We start from the raw sequence: 12,386 nt of genomic DNA on the forward strand, positions 1-12,386 counted from the left end.
GGTTAAGTGGAAAAAACGTCATTTTGTTTTTATTTTGAGTGGACTGTTCTTTTAATTCCTTATGAAGTCTCACAATGAGACAATGCATCAAATGAAACTCTCTCCACTGCTGTCTCTTCATCTGCAGTGTGGACAGCTACAGAATTGTGAACTGAAAAATATCTGAAGCAAAAGCTTTCTGAGATACAGGAGGGTCCCAGTGACCAAGCCCTAAAACAGATGTGAAAAGTGTGCTTCCTTTAACATGACAGCCTTTGGAGAGCCTGTTTGTGAATGTTGCTATCATAAGTCAGGAGGACACATCAGTGCATTATCTGAGATCCAACTCCTCAGCAGTGGAATAATGGGTCACACTCATTATTTTCATTATTTTATTATTTTCAACACAATTAAAGGAGTAAATGAACCCTAAATGCAAAGAGAGAAGCTTGGTCTTTGGTGGCAGGTGATGTAACCACCTGATGTTCTCTATGGGTGATCACATGACCTGCTACCAAAGACCAGCCCCCTACTTTTCTCCATTATTACGTGTTCAGACCAAACGCAAAGCAAATTTTTCACACACACCACAATTACTTACAAAGTCAAAACAAAGACGCTGATAGAAGCAAATTTGCACCGGGCGACGTGAATGACACAAAAACATGTGATGTGAATGTTGCAAAATTTTATGTATTCACTTCATTCGCATGTTCATATGAGCTGACATTTTTCAACTGGAGCCAAAAAAGCACTGCTGTATTCACACGAGTCCTCAAGGGGAAAATCCACTTTGTGTTTGGTCTGAATGTGCCCCTAGAAGTCAAGCTTCACAGAGATTTGGACTTGTAGTTTAGTTATTCCTCAATATTGCTTCAATCAGTTGATTAATCTGTTTTCCATACTTGATTACTCCTAATCAGGGTTACAGGGGACCGGAGCTTGTCTCTGCCGTAAATGAAGGAGAGGACTCCAGTCCAATGTTGCTTTTAGCATAAAAAAATTATAGAATTTCTAACAAACTTCCACAATTCCCCATCACACATTGATTGTGAAACTGGCATGAAGTTTTTCACTGTTGCTCCAACTTATATCAAGAGCAACATGCAATAAGTGTGCAGGTTCAGCTCAGCGTCTTACCAAGAGTCACTTTGGGACTTGGCACACATTGCTTGCTGCAGAATGTGAACCTGTGACTTTCTGCTTATGGAACAATCTGTCTCACCACGAGGCCTCCATGCCACTTCTATAATACATGACAACAATAATGCTTTATAAAAGCACATACTCCTGGCCGCTGAGCTTATTATTTGTGCTGTAAATGGCTATTATTTATTGGCACGGCTATTGTATTTCTGCCTGGTTAATATTTGCAGGATGTCCAACATGTGAGATGCCCTGGTGTCATGGGAGCAATCAAAGGCATACAGAACTAGCCTCAAGAATATCCTTTGAATACGGACATACACACACATACTGTACACAGATACATAAACAAGCACACATACAGGACACACACACACCTTTTTATTCCCTTTCATATAACATGAATGGAGAACACCATCCTTCTGCACAAGGTGTCGTTTGTCCTTTCACTTTGCCTTCGGCGATATTAATTGTTCCTCTCCAACAGGAATGGATTCAGTGGTGCAGTTGACTGTTTCGGTCTTAGATCTCATGTATGTTTGACAGACATGTGGGAAAAGGGAAGAGGGAAAATCAGACCACTTTGCCCTGCTCTGTTTCTGTCTTCCTCACTTTCTCTCTCTCTATTCCTGTATCTTGTTTCTGGGAGCCCCTCACCCAACCAATGTTTCTGGCAAGTTCCTCCAGTCAGTGTCTCGTCAGTATGGGGAGAGCAGCGTACCTCTGAGGGGGGGTTTGAGGAGGGTGGAGAGAGCTGTGTAGCACTGAATGCTTGAACAGAAAAAAAAAAAAAATCAATGAGGAAAATGTGTTAAAATCAAATGGGCAGAAGTGATTTTCTGCCTGTCGGGGTGAAGTGATTTGTTGAATACAGGGTTTTATACGCAATTAAGAGAATGCAGGAATTACAGGAGGAATTAGAGGTATTATAGTTGCCAGGATGGAAAACGTTTTGTTGTGTATTCTGTTAGAGCAAAATATCTACACTGTTTATGTGTTCAGAAACCTTACCAAAAATGTCCATAAAGTGAGTTTTTGAGGGTATTTAAAACTGGTTGATTTTCTCAAAGTCCATTCTGGATTTTTGGTATTTTGGCTGGGTCACAGTGCCATGCTATGCACAATACTGTTTCAACTGATAGTTACACTATGATAGGAAAAAGCATGTGACCAATTCAATCTCGTATGCACCGCCACACATGAATATGGCACATACACAGATCTGCATTAAGGCCTATCTAAAGACGAATAGATGTGTGACTGACAAAACATCGAAGAAAAACATATGGAGGAAGATTGCATAGTCAAACATTATTTTCAATCTCAATTTGATCCCAAGGATTAATAAAATATGTCTGTCTATCACTCCTTGTGTCATTTAGTAGCCTACAGGACCTTACAAATGATAACATGAGATGATCATACATAAATCTGAAAAGCACAACCACCCAATCTACACATTTGCAAAACATTCCTTTATTATAAATAAATCTCCTTTTTGTATAAAAAACTGGCATGCTTCAACCATGGCATTTTACAGGTTCACAACCCAAGGCTACAACCCAGTTAGCCAAGACAGCAGGAGGAAACACACTCATCTCAGTATGCAAGGGCAATCCATCAGACAACGGTGAGACAAGAATGAAAAAATCGTCACAACCACAAAAATACTTACAAGTAGAGAATAACAACAAACATGTTCGAGTCGAGTCTCATAGGTTTTCTCATAAGTTTCTCTTTTTAAATATCTTTTAAAATTTAATCTCATAAATCTCTGTCCCGCTCCCACCTATGCCCTTTTTTGATATAATGTCTACATGGTTTCTTTTTTTTTCCTGTTACATTTTATGATTTTTTTTGTGATTTTTTTTTTTTTTTAATGTCAACCACAGTGTCCTGTGGCACGTCACTTTTTTCAGGTTGTGTCTCTTTTTTTTTCTTTTTTTTCCATTTTTTTTTTTTTTTTTTAAACAGTTAAGTTCAGGGTCGGACCAATGAGCTGTGAGCAGCAGGAAAGCAGGCACACTGATTGGCTGTTTGTGTGGTCCCACCTCTCTGTGGTCATAGGTTTGATGCGGAACAATACAAAATGTCTCATGCTTGGTTTCCATTGGGGGCCTTGTCTGTCTGTCAGTCAGTTCTCCGGCCAATCAGCTGAGAGCGACGGTTCCTTCTTTGGGATGGCCCTGCCCCAAGACACGCCCCCTCTCCTGTCCAGTCCCCTTTCTCCATCATCGTCTCTGGTCCTTTTAGATGGCATGATTGCTGTAGCTGACATATGTAGTCTTAGTTGATGAAGCTGGAGAAAGAGGACAAGAGGAAGAGGAATGAAGAGGAGGGGATGATGAGAGAAAGGGTGAATGAGGGGAAAAGAAGCGTTTAAAGAAGATAAAAAGAAAGATAGGAAGTGAGGTGGCATGGGGCAAAGAAGAGAGGGCAGAACAATTAGGCAAAGAGGGAGGGAGAAGACAATAAGGGGAGATATGAGGTGAAAAGGAGCAAAAGAAAGCAAGGAAGGAAGAACAAATGAAAAAATGGGGAGGTAAGAGAGCCACAGTAGTGGAATGGAGGGAGGCAGAGAAAGAGAAACAAAGAGAGAGCAGTTGAGAGCAGGTTTTGCCATTCACGCTCATGTAAGAGTGTCACAGCAACAGTCCACCTGAGCTGTCTGTTTTTTTGTCATGCCCATTATGTCTGGTGTCCCCTCAAGCGTTTCATGGTAAATGTCAATGTTTGTGCAGCCACCGCAGGCCTCTAACTGTGCTATTGTTATACCCTGATGCTTTCATCACAAGTCTTTCATTTATTTCATTCTTTCACTCCGCGGCTCACCATCATGCTGCTGCAATAATGGAAAAAGGTCCTTCATGGAAAAAAAAAAAAACTTAAAAAAAAAAAAAAATGTGCATGCGATGTTACAATTTCTTTCTTTTTTTTTTTTTTACCCTGACGAGAAATGCACAAAACTGTTTATTGATATTTTCTTGAGAGCACTCGTAAGCAAAATGTCAGGCACTTAAAAAAAAAAAAAAAAACAGTGATTTTTCCACTTGCATTTTGCCTGTTACTGTTGCATAAACAGATTGCTTCCTGCCGTGGAACTTGCAAACTTTTTTTCCTTTTTTTTTTCTACATCACAGACTATGTGTTGAGATGTTAATGACTAAATAAATGAACTGTGGACTGCTGCCTCCACTGACGCCAGCAAACTGCTGACAGGGAAACACACTTCGCCTGTGCAGATCTGTAACAGGCGCCCGTTACGCACAAGTATATCCTTGCACCTGAGCAGAAACATGTGCACAGCATGACTGCACACACAAAAATGATCTTGTATTCCCAGCCACACATTAGTTTTACAGATACAGACATACACATGCAAAAACTTCACCCACAGACACACACACACTCCACAATCATGCTCATGCACAGAGGCATGCAGACTTATATAAAAACATGCATGCACATACTTTACACTGTATGGGCATGCAGACACATGTATACACGCACGCACGCATGCTCGCATGCACGCACACACACACACGCACACACACACGCACACACACACACACACACACACACACACACATACAGTCCTGTCATTTCGTCTGCAGATTGCTGACATGGGAGACCCAGCTCAAGAAAAACTAAACTGTCAGTGCTCGGAGAGAGGTCTGCAGTCAGTACACCATGCTATTTAAAAACAGTCACTGTTGCAATTGTTTTGCCATGCAAAAAATTCAGCCGTGAAATTAATTTTTCAAACTGCAATTAAACTTCCACTTCACTGATGTACAAAAAAAAAAAAAAAAAATGTATGCAAACTGCATATCTAAGCATAAACATTTGCAAATTATAGAGCAGTTTTCGGTTGCTATTCCATTTTGCTGTGGAATTCAAATTAAATTTTAAATGTATTACCCAGTTAGTGGAAGAATGTTATCAATTATTTGTTAGCGAGACTAAATGAAATAATCTCATGTGAATAACAGTTAGACATTATCTATAATAACAAAACATGCATATTTTCCCATTGTCTGGTGCCCAATCCTGCCCCTACCATATGTATATGCGCATTATGATGCCATGTAATCATATAATACATAAAAATAATGTGTTTTACATGTATAATAGCACCTTGCTGCTCTCCAACTTTCTTGATCCAATCCTCATCTTTTAAAGTGAGCTGCATTATGATTCATAGTATCCACTCCATCATTATGTATTTATGTGTTTAAAATTGCAGTGCAACATAATCTATTACAAGGAAATTGGCAAAATAAATGTGTGCTCTTACTCACGGTTGATTTCCATGTTCTCATTTATTTCAGACCTGATCTGGCCATATGTACTGAACTATTATTAAGCAGATTTACGGAGGATATGATTTATGAGGATATGTACATGCATACAATACATGCATACATACATAAATATACAGCACATGTATAGGTAGTGTAAGGCCTTGGTATATGATGTTTATTATGTGTAGTGTTAAACGAAATACCAAAAAACTTGGTCACCTTACACGTCTGCCTTGACCTCTGCATTTAAACATGTATATATGAAACTGTGACACATAAAATGAATATAAATATGTATAGTTATAAAACCTCGGTGTGCTCTTACTCACTGTTGGTCTCCATGCTCTCACACAGCTCGGTCTTCACCTCTCCATTGGGCCGGTCTCCTCCCTTCTGGGTCAGTTTCCCTGACATGGTGGCAGCTGTCACAATGGCCTGTGTTATAATGCATTAACATTCAGAAACCTTCACGAACTACTAATGAGCTACTAGTGACTGACGGATGAATCCTGACTACTCAAATGGTATGCAGCTAAAACATGCATATAAGGAATGTTCAACTTGAGGGTATAGTATATAAAAAGAATTTGAGAAAAAGTAATGCACCCTTGATGCTGTTGATAAGAAATATTTCATTGTAAGCCCACTGTAATTACACATTTTGGCTCATGAATTATTGTCATGAATCATGTAGAGCAATTTGTCTCGGCTGTCATTTCATCTGCATAAATCAACACCAGCTGTATCAAATTCAGCGTAGGTTTGGAGTGGAAAATGTCAAAGAAACCCAAGCTATGATGCAGTAAATATTTCACCGTGCACACTTGAGCCCAATTCACCTTGAAGCTGCGTTTTCGTTTGGGTACGTTCTGCTCGGGGTGGAAGAGGATGATGTAGACCTTGGGCATGTAGAGCATCCCCAGAGACACGGAGGCAGACAGGCTGAGAGAGATAGTCAGGGTGGTGGTCTGGATATACATCTACAACGAGAGAGGCAGACAGAGTGTGTATCATTTATCACTTTTCAAGCTGTCAGAGATAGTCTGGGTAATCATCCCCATCCAGAATCCACCTGATGAGAGATGAGAGGAACAGGTGGGACGAGTTAACAAGAGCAGGTAACGGATGATCTAACACGGGAGAAATGAGCAGAAAATGAGTCAAATAAAACATTGTCGCAGTGACAGCAACAGTGACACACGGGAAGATAGATCAAACAGTACCTGAGATGATTCTTCGTATTTATTTTAACCTGCTGGAAGTACCAGAGGGTTCAGATCGCATCTGGTAAGTCATCAGTCACAGGAATTACTCCAAATTGACTTTCAGATGTTTTCTGGAATGCAAATGTAATTTAACACACATCTGCACTTTGCATTTCTTTAAAAGAGTGCACAAAGTTTAGATGCTGCCGATGCTCATGGATGATTTTTTATGGCTTGATGGATAAGTTGACCAGTGGGCTGATCTCTGCAAAACTCAGTGTATTCCTTTAATTATTTAATTTAAAATGAAAATAGTGAGTTGTTTGAACATGCTGCAGTGTCCCACAGACAGCTAGGCAGACAGACAATCTGATATCACGGTGTAGTGTGCAGGGGATTGAGGGAAAGCAATAATAACACATACGGCAAGAGAGCAAGAGAGTCTGAAATATAATGCACACTTTGCTGAATTAGACGATTTTATTATACCATATCTATGTTAGCGAACAGGCCGGAGGACAGCTATAATGATACACAAGGAGGCAGTCGGGCAGATACACACACCCGCACAGACACACACACACACAGACACACACACACACACACACACACACACACACACACACACACACACACACACACAGATACAGTAGTGGACAGAGAACTAGTCCTTAGGTCCTTAGTGACTGAGTTTCAGAGAGTAGTTTGGAGGACAGCTGCAATGACAGGCTTCACCCACACCTCTGACAAGCTCTAAAGACATCAGGCGAACACTGTCTACATTGAGAGCGACACAGAGAAAGAGAGAGGGAGAAAGGGAAAGAAGGAAAAGTGAAGAGAGAGAGAGAGAGAGAGAGAGAGAGCAGAGAAGGCAAAGAGGCACCAAGCCAGAGAGAGGGAAGAGGAGATGAAGGAGAAACAAGGAAGGGGGAAGTTAAAAAAAAAAAAAAAAAGATGTCGAGAGATGGAGAAAGTGGGCGAAAGAGAAGGAGAATGTGAGTCATGGGAAGAGTGATCAAGTGAAGGAGAGAGAGAAACAGAGAGAAAGAGAGAGAGAGACTGTGCTGGTCAACCCTAGATTGTCAAAAACTGCACAGCTATACAGATCGAGGCACTGCTGATAACTAGAGCCTGACAAGAAACAGAAAGTGGAACAGAGCGAAAGTAAGGGCTGCACTGTTAACTCTGCAGTACCTCTACACCTTGGATTGACAGTTACCAAAAATGTCCATTGGTGCTGCAGGAAAAGGAAAAAGGAAAGAAAGCACTGTAAAGTTTCCATAAGGTCCCACATCCCATTTATGGTGACAGGTGATAACATCCAGGTAAGGGATAATGTACATTCATTATCAGAGTCCTGAAAATCACAGTGACACAGTAAAACCCTTTATAACTTTATAGGAATTCATATATGGCAATTACATATTGTTAAATGGTGTAATAAAGAATTCATCCCCTCTGTAAAGAATTTACATACATTAATGCAAAGATTTATGGAGACAGAGAGGTCAGATGTGGTCGCCTGGCAGACATTCACACACACAGGCAGGCGGGCAGACAGTGATGCAGAAAGGCAGGTATTGTAGGCTATGAGGCCACAGATAGCAGGGTAGACAGAAGGACAAATCAACAGATCGATATAGCCACACACACACACACACACACACACATACACCCACATAAACACACACACATAGCTATTTTGTGTCTTCTCATAGTGAGCCGTTGATGTGTGACTGCTCCTGCAGCTAGGAGAAAAATATCAGAAGGGGGCAACAGTTACCAGATGGCCAGTCATGCTTCAGTCACAACACACACACACACACACACAAACACACACACGCACACACGCTAGTATGCACGCATGCAGACATATTGCCACCCCTGACTGTGTTATAATAGCCAAACAAGAGCATAAACACAATGATTGCTATGGGAGATGCAGAGAGTAGGAGATTACTTCTTAAAGGAACAATTAACCCAAAATACCAAAAAAAAAAAAAAAAGAAAAAAAAAAAAAGATACTTTCCCAGTTACCTCTAATGTGCACTTTACCTTCCAAATAGTCTCAGTGTGATATGGTGAGGTTTCCAATATGCCACAATCTTGCCTGTCTCCATTCACTCCAGTACAATGGGGCTCCATCAGGAACTATTTCAAGCCAAGGAACAACAGCAAACTGTGTCTCTTCGCTTCCAGTGAGTATGATTTTGAGGCGAATTGATACAGTTTGCCTGTGTGTGAAGACGCCAGGAATCTATGATGTTGTTTTTGGAGAGAGCTGTTGAGTAAATAGCTGAACATTCAAGCTATTTACTCAACAGCTACCCATCCAGCCACATTGTATTAGAGCGAAGGAAAGACCGGAAACCTTGCCAAATAACACTATCTGGATGGATCGACTACACTAGAAGAAAATGAGAAAACATATATATTTTTTTGCTTTTGGATGAATTGTTCCTTTAAAACACTCATTTATACTCTTTGTAATGAGTTAACAGACAGCAGGATTGCAATGAGACTGTGAGCTATTTGGTGTGTATAGATGCATATGTTGGATTTTATAGGCGTGCGCGCACACACACACACACACACACACACACGACCTCAGAATGACATTGCTGTCCCAACATCACAGAGGGTCTTGCTCAGGGGTAAAGAGCAACGCCTGCAGCTCCCCTACAGGCTCTGATAGTAGTTTACCATCCATCCATTACCTTCCATCAGATGACTCACCTCATTCACAAACACACTCACACAATCACATGCTCACACAAAAACGCAAACACAGGACTGAATTCCACTACTGTGAGTGAAAGAGAGAGAGAGAGCGATCACCAACACAGCAAGACAAAGAGAGGCACAGGAGGGAACTTGTCGTCTTAAAAGGTTGATTCATTTTTACTTGAATGTGTTGGCGATGTTTCTTCTCCGCATTCCATGCCAACAAAACACGGCGAAGTGAATCAGACTGATATAAGAATCAGCAAGCGTAAGTGGTGGCCTTGGAGGAGGGAACAGATGGCGAAAGCGAATCGTGTTTTGAGCGTTAGCGAATGCTGCAGAGGCAAGGGACTGAAATTGAGATAGAGGAGAGGAGAATGGGAGAGGCAAGCAATGAATGGGACAATGTACCTGAGAATAAGAGGAGGAGAAAGACGGAGCAGCAGTGAGAATGAGGAAATGAGATGAAGAGACAGAATCCCCTCAGCAGGGAACGGGCTGTTTTCAAACTGCAGCAAGTCTACTGATAGCTGCTTCCATTGAACTGATTTTGGTCCAAAGTTGAAGCTTCCACCTTTCTACACACACCTCCATTCACATAAAGTAATGACTTGTACACATGTACACACACACAGATATTGAGACAAACTTGCTCACGTGCATTATGAGTGAAACCACGCTTTCCTGTCTTGCTGTTCCCAGCTGATAACGTGCAGTGGATGAACGCTCTATGATCCCCAAAGTCACAGCGAGAAAGCAGACGATTAGCTATGGCTGGCTGCACACCGTACTCCCTCTTAAGGTTTAAAACTTGTACTTAGACAGACAAACTCTGTCATCCTGTATAGGAAGAGTTTCAGAGAGATGAAGGGAGAGAAAGCGGGGTGGGAGGGTGGATATAGGGGAGTGAGTAATGGGTAATATGCTTTTTTACACCTGAGGAGAAAAAAAGGGAGAAAGAGGATTGGAAGGAAATCGAAAAAGGCAGATAGACGAGAGATACCGGGCAATGTGCTGCTCTTACTCTTAAGGTCTTAAGGAAGAGAGGCATAAACCAACTTTTTGGTTAATGCCAGTAGGCAAGGAACTTTCTCATATTGAAATTTTTTTCCCCCTCTTTTTCAATCCAGTGACTCATTTTGTTTCCTCTTGGTGTGAACACAGTTCATCCGAGGGCTTGCGTCCACTGGGTATTTTGTTATTTAGCAGCACTAAACGATTACTCTGCTGATGTCAAAATTCAAGTGCTGCGATATATGATTAACTGCCAGTAACCTAGAATGAAAACCTCCTGAACTCTTGGTGTTAAATCTGTAACATGGTTTCCAGTGCACACGCTGGGTAAGTTCCACAATAATTGCCACTGGATCACAATAACTGTAGACTAAAAGTCCCTGTCTGACATACATGTTTCCTTAGAAATAAGCACCACTTAACTAAAGAGTAATGAATGTGTAGAGAGAGAGGCCATTCTCTACATAGTGTAGACCCTGAAACATGACAGCTTATTTTGACTACATCAAAAGTGGCTTTGATGTAACTGGCTATTTTTTTTTTCTTTTTTCTATCAAGACTTGATAACTCCAACACATAATACAATAAGTCAAAATCAGAAGAAAATTAACTTAATTAGGCCTGACTTCTGCAGAGGGTTGCACAATACAACTGTCACGCAAGACAACAAAAAGAAAGCAAGGCGCACACTGTATGACTGGGTAGGATTTGACATGTTTTCATTTACCGGTGCTATACAGTAAAAAGTACACACTTGGGAAACAAACTTGAGTTTGATGAATAGTTTCACTTGTTTACAATGCCGTTTCACTTGTCAAAGTGAAATGGTATAATTGCAAGAAAGAACAACAATGTCCTGGAGTTTTTTGTCCCTAACATTTTGCACAACCTGTCTTCCCCTGTTGAGTTTGAGCAGTGCCTATGCACCTGTCACAAACAGTACTTAGCTGCACGTGGGAGCTACAGCTTTTGCCAATTAAAATGCAAATAACACTGGAGTAAGATAGTGGTGCACTCCAGCACAACACTTCCTGGAGTCATTTCAGTGATGCTGCTTGAGTCAAGTTGAGGCATGATGCAGCAAAATGCAAAACACTTGAAGCAATTTGAATGGCTGCAGTGTGCGCACACACAGACACACACACACACAGACACACACACACACACACACACACACACACACACACACACACACACACACACACACAGACTGACGTGTACTAATACAAGTTTAAATCACAGCATTTAAATTTAAATCACAACCATCTGCTCCTCATGTTTGATAAAACAAGACATAATACATTCCCAAATATTACACTTGTGCTGTGATTATTGCAGCTCCTTTCATATGTACCGCAGAGCGAGAAGACGGTGGTGAAATCAAAGAGCTCTAGCCAGCAACATGACCGACATCACCAAGAGCAGAGAGAGAGGGAGAGAGAGAGAGAGAGAGAGAGAGAGAGAGAGAGAGAGAAGAGATGAAATAGACAGAGTGAATATGAGAGACAGTACGGGAGAAGAAACAAGACGAGAGGAAGCAATCATGTGCTAATGGAGGACGTGGAATCGGACGTGGAGATAGAGAGACAGAGGAGAGAGGAAGAGTCATAAAGATAAAGAGCGAGGGAGACAGAGAAAGAGTGATGACAAAGCCGAGCATCAGGAGGGTGTTTATTTTCTCCTTGACTGAACTGAGGAACACATTCCACCATCACTCACTGCCGTGGGTGTTTTGTTTTTGATATGATGAGCAGTGCTACCATGGGACACTCCAGAGCACACACACACACACACACACACAGACAAATTAACAATGACACAAGCACTTATGTGCCAGCGTGTCTGTACACACACACACACACACACACACACACACAACCTTGCACATACACACAGTACCTACTCACATCCAAATAATTGCCCATACACACTCAACTGCCAGCGTCTGCCACTATGAACACACACAGACACACACTCGAGAATGCGCACACATAAACACCTGCATAATAAATGC

At 41.3% G+C, this 12,386-nt stretch overlaps 1 protein-coding gene across 4 annotated transcripts in view; it reads right to left on the reverse strand.

Moving 5' to 3' along the window:
• Nucleotides 1-2,915: 2,915 nt before the first annotated feature.
• The window catches only part of grm8a (glutamate receptor, metabotropic 8a), a 283,521-nt gene continuing 274,050 nt past the window's right edge, over nucleotides 2,916-12,386 (reverse strand). For 3 of the 4 annotated variants that reach the window (XM_030046271.1, XM_030046273.1, XM_030046274.1), the window contains exons 11-13: nucleotides 6,269-6,409; nucleotides 5,759-5,864; nucleotides 2,916-3,424 (exon numbers count right to left, since the gene is read on the reverse strand). In XM_030046271.1, coding sequence (XP_029902131.1) covers nucleotides 3,375-3,424; nucleotides 5,759-5,864; nucleotides 6,269-6,409 — 297 coding nt within the window. In that variant the 3' untranslated portion in view covers nucleotides 2,916-3,374. Of the gene's footprint in view, nucleotides 3,425-5,754; nucleotides 5,865-6,268; nucleotides 6,410-12,386 lie in introns of all 4 variants that reach the window. The other variant, XM_030046272.1, reaches the window with a different exon arrangement.

Source organism: Myripristis murdjan, chromosome 23 (assembly GCF_902150065.1).
Source record: "Myripristis murdjan chromosome 23, fMyrMur1.1, whole genome shotgun sequence".
NCBI lineage: Eukaryota > Metazoa > Chordata > Actinopteri > Holocentriformes > Holocentridae > Myripristis > Myripristis murdjan.